Raw genomic sequence first — 12,492 nt, forward strand, 5'->3', positions numbered from 1 at the left:
GATACAAGTTGACACTTTTCATCCTCCTTGTGCTTTTGTGCAGATATGGAGTCGAGCAACTTCTGCCTACAGTGTGAATCACCGGTGGCACAAAAGAGGACCCCTTAGCCAGCATCGGCTGCCCTGGCCCATGCCTGTCTGAATGCATGTGTGTCATCCCCATGTGTTCTCCGTTAGAGCTCAGGCAGTGAAGAGATGGCCCCACACACTCAGAGACAGCTTTGAGAAATAAACAGAGCAGAGACTAGAAGGGAAGGGGCCTCTAATAGGGAGGTAAGGAGAGGTGGCAGTGAGGTGGAAGGGAAGGAGAAGTGTGTCGGCCCTAAGCAATGGCCCTTCTCCTCTTCATCCCTTCACATGGAGGGGTAATTAGCAAGGTTCTGGCTGCCTCTCTCTCCCTCTCTTTCTCTCCCCCCCTAACCTCTCTCTCCCTATCCCTCTCTCGGTGCGTAACGCAAACAGTATGTAATTGCCCCTTCTTTTTTCTGTCGCCAGCATTGCAGAACACTGGTGCTAGATAATTGCCCATTCTATCTCAGACAAAGGACAAATGTGTTGGATGAAGTTGGGTGACGGGAAAAATATATGATGTCCACATATCTGCATTCCACGGGTGGTGCCTGTTTTAGCCTGCCCATTTTGAACAAGTGGCCTTGTCTGCACTTGACTTGGGTCTGTGTCAGCAATTGTTTGTGTGTAGGTCCCTCTATTAGGTAGAGGACATTCTGCCCTCTCAGACAAGGAGTCCATTTTGCCAGTGGTAATATACTAATGGGCACTTGTGGGCAAGATAATGTCAATAAACCAGTTTTTTTTCTGCCAGTTACACCCATTACACTACTTAGCCATATTTAGAGGTCAAATGGCCCTAAGTCATTTAGCAGTGACTGTCTTTGTCTATCATTTACTAAACAGTTGACACCTATTTTAGGGGTGGATAGTGTTGAATTGAAAAATAAGGATAACTAAAATGATTTATATATGCATATATACTGAACAAAACTATAAAAGCAACATGCAGTGTTGGTCCAATGTTTCATGAGGTAAAATAAAAGATCCCAGAAATGTTCCATACACACAGAAAGCTTATTTCTCTCAAATGCTGTGCACAGATTTGTTTACATCCCTGTTAGTGAGTATTTCTCCTTTGCCAAGGAGAAATCCATCCACCTGACAGGTGTGGCATATCAAGAAGCTGATTAAACAGCATGATCATTATACAGGTGTATCTTGTGCTGGGAACCATAAAAGGCCACTCTAAAATGTGCAGTTTTGTCACACAACACACTGCCACAGATGTCTCAAATGTTGACGGAGCGTTCAATTAGCATGCTGACTGCAGGAATGTTCACCAGAGCGTTTGTCAGAGAGTCTACCATAAGCTGGCTCCAACATCATGTTAGAGAATTTGTAACCACGCCAGCCCAGGACCTCCACATCTGGCTTCTTTACCTGTGGGATCGTCTGAGACCAGCCAACCGGACAGCTGATGAAACTGAGAAGTATTTCTATCTGTAATAAAGCCCTTTTGTGGGGGGAAACTCATTCTGATTGGCTGGGCCCAAGTGGGTGGGCCTATGCCCTCCTTGCCCACCCATCGCCCCTGCCTAGTTATGTGAAATCCATAGATTAGGGGACTAATGAATTTATTTCAAGTGAATATATTTCAATTGTCTGATTCCCTGATATGAACTGTAACTCAGTAAAATCTTTAAAATTGTTGCATGTTGCGTTTTATATTTTTGTTTAGTATATTTCAATGAGACGGACCCCATACTACATGCATATTCCATATAGAATAGATTCAGGAAAAGATTTTCAGTCTGCCGTAAAATCACGTTTGGAAATGATTGCGTCACAAGGTGACAAAACATGACATGTTAGGAAGCTTAAAAGCTTTAAATCCCCTTGTATTGTGTTCTCTCTTGCCACTTGTTTTTTCACCGCATGGTATGATCACTTAATTCTCCATCAATGGGTCAATCCCAGTTACATTTACATTTAAGTCATTTAGCAGACGCTCTTACATCTTCCTGATTCAACGGGCCTCCAGAAAAAAGTCGGGGTCTTTCTTTTTTTGAGGGCAACATGCAAATGTTATTGTGTCTCGCTCCTTTTAAAACAGACAGCTGTCGTCATTGTCCCTCTGCCCCTCTGCCCAACTCACACACACACAAGTGTTTGTTTGACTATCCTTGTGGTTGACCAAACAATTGATTCCCATTCAAAATCCGATTTTTCCCTAACCCTAAACATAACCTTAACCCCAAAACCCTAAACATAACTCTAACTCTAAACCTAACCTTAACTCCAACTCTAAACCGAACCCCTAACACTAATTGTAACCCTAAACCTAACCCCTAAGCCTAAAATAGCCTTTTTCCTTGTGGGGACCGGCCACATTTTCCTTGTTTTACTATCCTTGTGATGACTTCTGCTCCCCACAAAGATAGTGCAACCACACACACACACACACACGTCCTTCTCAGCCCCAGAGAGAAGAAGTCAGTGCATCGTTTCCTCAGGAGGATGTTTTGTTCTGAGTGTCTGTGTCACAGTCTGACGAGCAAACTCCCCCTTCTCCCTAATACCCCCTTTCACCCACTCTTCCACCCTCCACCTCATTAAAACCCTTCCCATAGACACCACCGCTCTGTGAGGCTCTCTGCTCTCGCGTCACCTCCTATCCCCCACTGCCTCGGTCTTCCTTTGAGCCTCAACCCTTTATTTTCATCAGGCAAGACATGAAGTGAACAAAAAAACATGTTTCTTCTCTCTTCCCTCTCTTGTCTTCAGTGGGCTGCTGGGGCTTTGTGGCTGAGCTTTCAAGTAGCAAGCACCTATTTATTTGCTCTTTTCACCGCTAATTCTCCATCATTGTCCCTCAACACCTCCCGTGGAGCTGTGAACAAGGCAGCCATGAGAGACTGCTTTCTCTCCTTAGGATGTGATTCACTGAGCTGGGATAATGATGAGGCTACGGACACTGGAGAGATGCAGGCCTTATTCACGGCACAGCCCTGCTATTCTGTTCAGCCCAACAGTAAGCACTCTGCTACTCTACAATCACCATGTGTGTTACGTGTGCAAATGAACTCAGATTATTGGTCATCGTTATGAAATTACTCCTTGTCATCACTTGTTCTTTCAACTGCTGGGTAGATGAGGCCTACCGGTCCGTTTTGTGTTCCAAGACGCTACCTGACAATCTGATCATTCTTTGGGCTTGTTGTTTGAGAAAGGCATGTTGACACATAGGCTATTTGTTTTGAGGTAGCAGACAGCTCGTGTCCTTCGTCAAGATATCACACGTGTTGATTGAACTTGACACCGTTAAGTACATTACTGGCAGGAACATCTCGTCACAAATGTGTGCCACCTGTGTTCAGTTATCAGACAGACATGTCTGCCTAGCGATTACAGCATTACCCTACCCATGAGAGAGAAAAAACACTTGTATCTGTCTGACTGTCAGCCTCACAAGTCAATCTGATCACTTTCATTACTTCAAAAGACTTATGCACTCCAGCATAAGAGACAGTGGAGTGGTCTCAGAGGGGGGACATAGATTCCTCGTCTCCATCCTCTATGTCATCTCTGGTTGGTCAGGTCTGGGCGGCAACATATACTTTCACTGAACTCAATGAGACCCCCCCCCCACCCCCCCAATGAGACCCCCCCCCCCCCCCCATCAATGAGACCCCCCCCCCCCAAGGTTAGCATGGTCTCCACTTGGAAGTGAACTGTTAGACCGTACAATGAGACAATGTGTACATTATTTGATCTATTTCTCTCTCTCTCTCTCTCTCTACATCTTGGTCTCTGTATCTCGCGCTCTCTCTCTCTCACTTTCTCTCTGTCTGCATTTCTGTCTGTCTCTCTCCCTCCTGTCTATCTCCATCCCCTATCTCTCGCTTCAAGCCTTCTGTCAGCATTTTAGGTTAGTCTCTGTGGAACAGTGAAGTGTCTACTCTTTTCCCCTCTATAGTAAAGTGAGTGTCTGAAGGGCTCTCCCGTCACCAGACATAGCACTTGATAGAAGAGTAGTGTCATCTCAAACCAAAGCCATCCTTTTCTTAATGAGGCAATGTTGTTTAGTCCACTATCATTAACATTAGTGGGCAAGGTAAGGTATAATATCTGAACTGTATTATATCTGAAGTACTGAACACTAAGATGGTAGTGGTCCAAGATGCTCAACTTGTCTTCATGCTCAACTTGTCTTTCCCCAATGATCCACAAGAGGGCAATGTATACACTATTTCCTACGCTCCTAGTGGTTCCCCTATCTTGCCATCTTACAGCAATGCATTGTTGAATCTCCACACCCAGTAACAAAAAGTACTATTATATGTTTAAGTCCAGCTGGGTTAAATTATATTAAGAAATCCTATTATAGCCTAGGTATAACATGAATCATGAATGAACTTTGACTCATCCAGTAGCCTACTCCCACACAAATGACAACACACTGACAACACACCAACACTTTTCACATAGTGGACACATCACCCATAATGCATAGCATGCATGCAGTGGGCACTGCAATCCTCTCTGTCCTCTAAACATTCTTTTTTGATGTTTTCGCTAAGTCATAGTGACACATTCCGTAATGACTCACGTGCCCCTTTAAATATTAACACTGTGTCCCTCGCCCCCCCCCCCCCCCTCACCAGTGTGTGGTGCAAACTATTGGGTGCAAACCAATACATATCCCGTCTAAACAGGAGGCCCATATAACATGATAAAATCAAATGTCCCATGATGATCGTGACAAATTACAGAAGTCCAAGAGATTTTTCTAAACATATTGAGAATAATATCTGGTGACCAAACAAAAGAGGAAATCCCCAAAAGAGGGGGGGTGTGGAAGGCTTTTCTTGCAATGTCATTGTGTACATTGTTTTTTTGTTTCAGTCAACTTCTACAATCACAGCACATGAGACATGCTGTTCTCGGGGCAGAAGAACAAACACAAACAACTGCAAGGCTGTAGCAACACAACTATCTAAACTCAGTAAAAAAAAAAGAAACGTCCCTTTTTCAGGACCCCGTCTTTCAAAGACAATTCGTAAAAATCCAAATAACTTCACAGATCTTCATTTGTAAAGGGTTTAAACACTGTTTCCCATGCTTGTTCAATGAACCATAAACAATTCATGAACATGCACCTGTGGAACGGTCGTTAAGACACTAACAGCTTACAGACGGTAGGCAATTAAGGTCACAGTTATGAAAACTTAGGACACTAAAGAGGCATTTCTACTGACTCTGAAAAACACCAAAAGATACAAGGGTCCCTGCTTCTCTGCGTGAACGTGCCTTAGGCATGCTTCAAGGAGGCACGAGGACTGCAAATGTGGCCAGGGCAATCAATTACAATGTCCATACTGACTGTGAGACGCCTAAGACAGCGCTACAGGGAGACAGGACAGACAGCTGATCGTCCTCGCAGTGGCAGACCACGTGTAACAACACCTGCACAGGATCGGTACATCCGAACATCACACCTGCGGGACAGGTACAGGATGGCATTAACAACTGCCTGAGTTACACCAGGAACGCACAATCCCTCCATCAGTGCTCAGACTGTCCGCAATAGGCTGAGAGAGGCTGGACTGAGGGCTTGTAGGCCTGTTGTAAGGCAGGTCCTCACCAGACATCACCGGCAACAACGTCGCCTCTGGGCACAAACCCATCGCTGGACCAGACAGGATTGGCAAAAAGTGCTCTTCACTGACGAGTCGTGGTTTTGTCTCACCAGGGGTGATGGTTGGATTCGCGTTTATCATCGAAGGAATGAGCGTTACACCGAAGCCTGTACTCTGGAGCGGGATCGATTTGGAGGTGGAGGGTCCGTCATGGTCTGGGGCGGTGTCACAGTATCATCGGACTGAGCTTGTTGTCATTGCAGACAATCTCAACGCTGTGCGTTATAGGGAAGACATCCTCCTTCCTCATGTGGTATCCTTCCTGCAGGCTCATCCTGACATGACCCTCCAGCATGACAATGCCACCAGCCATACTGCTCGTTCTGTGCGTGATTTCCTGCAAGACAGGAATGTCAGTGTTTTGCCATGGCAAGCGAAGAGCCCGGATCTCAATCCCATTGAGCACATCTGGGACCTGTTGGATCGGCGGGTGAGGGCTAGGGCCATTCCCCCCAGAAATGTCCGGGAACTTGACTTGCTGGAAGAGTGGGGTAATATCTCACAGCAAGAACTGGCAAATCTGGTGCAGTCCATGAGGAGGAGATGCACTGCAGTACTTAATGCAGCTGGTGGCCACACCAGATACTGACTGTTACTTTTGATATTGACCCCCCGTTGCTCAGGGACACATTTTCCATTTCTGTTAGTCACATGTCTGTGGAACTTGTTCAGTTTCTGTCTCAGTTGTTGAATCTTATGTTCATACAAATATTTACACATGTTAAGTTTGCTGAAAATAAACACAGTTGACAGTGAGAGGACGTTTCTTTTTTTGCTGAGTTTACAATGAATACGCAAGGAGGAATTAATAGTGAACTTCCAAAGCAATGCAGTATTTCACATTTGTATTTCCTTTCCTGATACTTCTCAATCACAAAACGAGAAGGATTTTTTTTCTTTGTTTGGAGAAAATCAAATGGCAGTAAACCTCAGCATTACTGCATACATTTTAATGAGGGCATATAAAGACAACCTTTTGAAATGGAACTTATATTGGGGCAGCAGGTAGCCTAGTGGTTAGAGCATTGGGCCAGTACCTGAAAGGTTGTTGGATCGAATCCCCTAACTGACAAGATAAGAATCTGTCGTTTACCCCTGAACTGTTCCCCAGTAGGCTGCCATTTTAAATAAGAATTTGTTCTTAACTGGTTAAATAAAGAAAGCATATAGGGTTATATTAGTTCCCCAACATCACATAGCCAATCAGAACCATCACTTAAAAATACCCAACAAGTGTCAACCGTTTAAATGTTTCCAATGTTTGTAAAGAGCAATCCATCCTGAATAAGATACTTCCTGTTAAGCAGGATGTGGTTCGAGGAGAAGTTAGGGATGGATAGAACCAGAGTAGGTAGAATTTGTATCCAACCACTCGTCTAGGATCAGATACTCCATCCCTCCTTATGCTCAAGGGTAGCATCCTAGATCTGTGTTTTGATGTACCTCCTACTTCAAGCAACACAGACAAGTCTGCAGGGACAGAATTCCATCATCATCCAAAATCATGAAATTCAATTGAAATGAAAATCACACAGGCCTACTGCTACAAAACTTTGCTAGCTACAATGTATAAATCAGAAATATCTGTTTAGATAAATCTGTGATTATTGGTTATTAGTAAGAAACCTGGCCCTATATGGAATTGCCTACCTGTGTTTGGAGTGGGTAGCAAGTCTGGAGGTGAAGTCAATTGAGTCTTATAATTTAGTACTGAAACTTCAGATTTAGATATCAGCCCTGGATGGGCAAGTGAAAGGGCCTTAGATATTTAACCAAACCCCGTTTCCTCTTTTGTGTCTATTGGAGCGGAGTGCAAAGGGAAGTTGATACGTCAAATCCTTGGTTGGGCATATCTTGGACAGAAATAATCACCCACAGATTTTGACAAGTCATCACGCTATGTATACTGTTGAATGTGTGTCACATCACTCACTCCTAACAATGGAAGAGGGTTCCATTGTTTGGACAGAGGAGTTTGAGCCGTTTGGCGGGCTGATCGAAAGTGGTGGAATTTTTTGGAAGAGTTCCAGGTGAATTTTTCAGTTTTTGATGTGTCACCTATTTCCTCAATGAGGGATGTTTGTGAAAATTTTGAACAGAATATTGTTTACAGTAAACGGGGCTATTTGAAGTCCTGAAAGTCAGATACATTACCTACATTCATACTAAAACTCATTTATAGAGACAATTTGATATCATGAAAGAGAATTACTAACAGCAGTTACTTGATATTATTTTGTCATTTTGCACTTTATTTAGACAGTTGGAAACAGACAAGTAGGAGAACAGTAAGAGAAGTGGATGTGGGAATTGAACCAGGATTGGTATATGTGTCCAGCCGTCAGTGTTGCTGCTAGACTGCAGGCTCTGCACAGCTACTTGACTTTCAACTAAGTCTCGACTCCTCAACCCTCAATCATTCTTGAGACAGTCTATCCATGTCTGTCTGTCGAGTGCAGTTCCTCTTCTCAGGAACAAAGAATCACACAGGAGAACGTAATTGCCAACCTTTGTGGAACTCTGACACTCTGTTCCGTCCGGTACAAAGGCAAAGCACTCTTCTATTCCACGTCTGTTGAGCCCATGTCTGACACACGCAGTATAATCTACATAATTAGAAAGACGAACAGCCCATCAGAAGTGATTTGAGGGGAAAGCCTCCAATTCCCTCTCAAAATATATACTATATTGATTATGTTTATTCACACCAGTTAGGGCTGACGAGAGAGGGACATGGAGGGTCACTTGTTTTGATGAAAAATAAACATCTTCAGATTATTCACAGGGAGCAAACAATATTGAACCCCAAAAATTCAAGGCGTCAGAGAAGCACTTCATTACTCTGCTTTCTCCCTGCAGTATTCTGTCTGAGAGGATGAACTAAGTGGTTAATCAAGCTGAAGCCTCTGCCTTGTTTGAGGGGCCAGGAGTGGCCAGGAGAGGCCCGTGGCTGTGGATGATCCACGGACCGTACACAAACACACACACTCCGAACGCACACACACCGCATTACAAACACACAGGGAGGGAGTGGGCAGACGATGGAAGGAGACACTCAGAGGCTCGTGTCTGCCTCAGTGCCCAGCAAAGGTGAAAGGTCGCCCAGCTCTGAGAGGGGCAGCAGGCGTGTGATGGTGAGGTGGATAGTGCAGACTACTTGTTGCATGTCTTTATATGACCTCTCTCCTCTTCTTTCTGAGAAGTCAAGTATCATCATCAAGGTCTGATTGTCCAGCCAGAATTCCATCAAACGCTTAAAGAAAGAGACACGTTTGTATTTCATGAACCGTTGACTTTCTACAATGTTTCTGTTTCTATGTTTCTACATTGTTATGTGTTTTCCCGCAATAACTTTTCTCAGAAGATGATAATCCACTGCTTTAATTTGATTCACATTGATCAGACCCAATTCAATAATAACTGCTTTGTTAGTGTTCATTGTCTATTAACCCAGTTGAGATTGCTAGTATTCCTGGTATTTCCAGTGAAGATCTATACTAAAAGCATGTAGATGATTTGATTTGATTTTGTTTTGATGAAAATCATTTTCCATTGATTCCAGCAGAGATTTTTAATAAAAGCCTGATGACAACATCTCCTATGTTGTGTTGAGTCCGTAGACAGAATGTATGGTATGTGGTTGAACTCAGCAGGAGCTGACACTCAGTATTACCTCTGTGTGGACAGGGATGACCCAGTGCACCCTGGCAGACAGACAGAGTCAGAGAGAGAGAGAGAGGAGGCCCGGCGAGCCGATCACAGAGATACTGTTTGATCTCTCCAGGACAGGTCAGGACTCAAAGATTTAGTGTGTGATCTCTGGTAGGGAGCAGGGAGAAGAAGGGAAGCATGGCCACTGGCCCACAGAGACCCCATTATAACCATACACATCAGGGAGGCCAGACTTGGAGATCAGTAGATCACTAGGGGCATCGGAAAGGAATCCTGGGTCAATAATGTGTGTTGGTCAATAGCCTGTGTGTGTGTGTGTGTGTGTGTGTGTGTGTGTGTGTGTGTGTGTGTGTGTGTGTGTGTGTGTGTGTGTGTGTGTGTGTGTGTGTGTTCTCTGTCCATATTTCTCTTTGTCTATATATGCTTGCCTGTACTTTAACATAGGTAATAGTAGGTATATTGTATTTCATATCAAGCATATAGCCGTATCTTGACATGGATGAGACAGTGACAGTATATATATGTATTTAGTGAATGACTTAAACATGAACTTTAGATGGAAGGTGATGAAAATTCCATCTTAAATTCAAATTCTTCAGAGTGTTCAGACAACTCACTACAAGTGTTGAACTTTTTGTCCAAAAGTTTCCTAGCAACAGTCAGATCAAGATTAACTAATCTCTCTTATCTTCCAAACTGATCAACCTCTTGTCCTTGATTCTGATCGATGCATTGACTCTGTTCTCCAGGAGCCGTGTCATCTCAGCCTAGTCAAGTTACACAAAAGATAAACGTTAAAAAATGAAAATGTTCTGCCTTTTTAGATGGCAATTGTATGTGGCTCCATGTCTGGCTTACCTGTGCCTCTTTGATCATGCCAGAGCATGGAGATGTGATGGCTGGGCGTTTGATTCCAGGGGTACTTTGACAGCTCACAGGCTGGAAAAAGGCTGTCGGATGTCTGCAGGCAGATCAGAGGAGACGGGGTGGAAATCAGAAGTCCAGCTGGGAGAAGATCAGAAGAGACACAAACTTCAGCGAGAGCCATTGTGAGGTACACAGACAGTGGCTCTGATAACTTTTCTGTTTCTTGTTTCTTTTCTTATTTTTCTTTTTTCTTTCAGTACGTCCTTTTCAGAATTTTGAACGGCTCATTTAAATGTCTGTGAGGTTTTGTCTGACTTTGACAAAATTGGTGGGTTGTTTTTTCGTCATTTGGTTGCCTTTTGGGGTTTGGCTTATTCTTCATGGTGGGGAATAACTATTCGATACGTACAGTAGGCTCCACACATTCACATTGCACATGTTTCAAGACAGAGATTTTTAGAAAAATAATGATTACCCCCTTTTTTCAATTTTTGCCTAAAATGACATATCTAACTGCCTGTAGCTCAGGCCCTGATGCAAGGATATGCATATTCTTGGTACCATTTTAAAGGAAACACTTTGAAGGTTATGGAAATGTGAAAGGAATGTAGTAGAAAATAACACAATAGATTTGGTACAATCGGAAGAGACCTAATCTCAGCTGCAATGGCTCGAATGACTGTATTGGCCGTGATGTTCAGAATTTCATTCCGTGCTTTGGGGCCTTTTCATCTGTGAAGAGCACACTTCTCCAGCTTGCCAGTGGCCATCAAAGGTGAGCATTTGCCCACTGAATTCGGTTACGATGCCGAACAGCAGAGAGGTCAAGGCCCTGGTGAGGACGACGAGCACGCAGATGAGCTTCCCTGAAACGGTTTCTGAGAGTTTGTGCAGAAATTCTTCGGTGAAGCAAACTCAGTTTCATCAGCTATCCGGGTGGCTGGTCTCAGACTATCCTGCGGGTGAAGAAGCCGGATGTGGAGGTCCTGGGCTGGCGTGGTTACACGTGGTCTGTGGTTATTAGGCCGGTTGGATGTACTGCCAAATTCTCCAAAATTACGTTGGAGACGGCTGAACATTAAATTCTCTGGCAGTAGCGCAGTCAGCATTTCACTTGCACACTCCCTCAAAACTTGAGACATCTGTGGCATTGTGTTGTGTAACAAAACGGCACGTTTTAGAGTTGTATTTTATTGTCCCCAGCACAAGGTGCACCTGTGTAATGACCATGCTGTTTAATCAGCTTCTTGATATGCCACACCTATCAGACAGATGGAATATCTTGGCAAAGGAGAAATTCTCATTAACAAGAACAAAAGGACAAAAATACATTTGTGCACAACATTTGAGAGAAATAAGATTTTTGTGCATATGGAACATTTTCGGGATCTTTTATTTCAGGTCATGAAACATGGGGCCAACACTTTAGATGTTGCGTTTATATTTGTGTTGAGTGGACTAAAGACTAGTCTATATTATACCCCCTAATCACATGCTTTAGGCTTTTTCTTCTTTTTTAAAATAAGATTATTGATGGCAATGCAATGTTTTTTTCTTTCTTGACCACATCTCTTCCTCACATTTCACACAAATATAAAAATCTTAGTATCAATACCATATAAGAATTTAACCTTTTGACTTCATGCATGTATCACTAAATGCATAATTTCAATTTTTCCTTGGAGAGCTGTATTCCGAGGTGTAGTATCCATAATATGCCAGTTAAAGGTGCAATCTGCAGTTCAAACAATAAGAAAGCGGACCCACAGCCCCTGGATTGGTAAATAGCTTAGGGATTGGGGCTGGAGAAATTTTACCACTCTCAAATTCATAGACAGAGCTATGGATGCAAGGACTGAGTATGCATAAAATCTAAGTGATAGTTTTAACCATGTTTGAGGCATTACAGTGTTTACAAACAAAAGTAAAAACAAGCTTATATTTTGGGTTCTGGTACGGTAAGACAATTTAACTAAGCTCACGAGGCATTTAAGTTATATTATTCAAGAATCAATGGGTATATGCATTTTTAAGTAAAAGAATTCTTAACTTTTGCAATTTCCCCTTTTAGCGTTTGATTGCTAGCTGAACGGTGTGGTAATGTCTCCCTCTAGTGCTTGTTACACATAATGCTTGAGGTGAAGCAAACGTTTTTGATTAAGTTTCAGAAACAAATTGATAAGATGCAAATGTGCAATTCAAGGTGTGTGGGGGGGGGGGGGGGCAATGATTATTCCATTAG

General features: G+C 43.2%; 1 protein-coding gene across 1 annotated transcript in view; it reads right to left on the reverse strand.

Annotated features, from left to right (window-relative positions):
* Positions 1–12,492, reverse strand: part of LOC129838492 (transcription factor EC-like) — a 63,486-nt gene that overhangs the window by 49,991 nt on the left and 1,003 nt on the right. Inside the window, exon 2 of the mRNA XM_055905484.1 lies at positions 10,242–10,388. Within this exon, the coding sequence (XP_055761459.1) occupies positions 10,242–10,259 (18 nt within the window). The 5' untranslated portion in view covers positions 10,260–10,388. The remainder of the gene's footprint in view (positions 1–10,241; positions 10,389–12,492) is intronic.

The sequence above is a fragment of the Salvelinus fontinalis genome, chromosome 39, assembly GCF_029448725.1.
Source record: "Salvelinus fontinalis isolate EN_2023a chromosome 39, ASM2944872v1, whole genome shotgun sequence".
NCBI lineage: Eukaryota > Metazoa > Chordata > Actinopteri > Salmoniformes > Salmonidae > Salvelinus > Salvelinus fontinalis.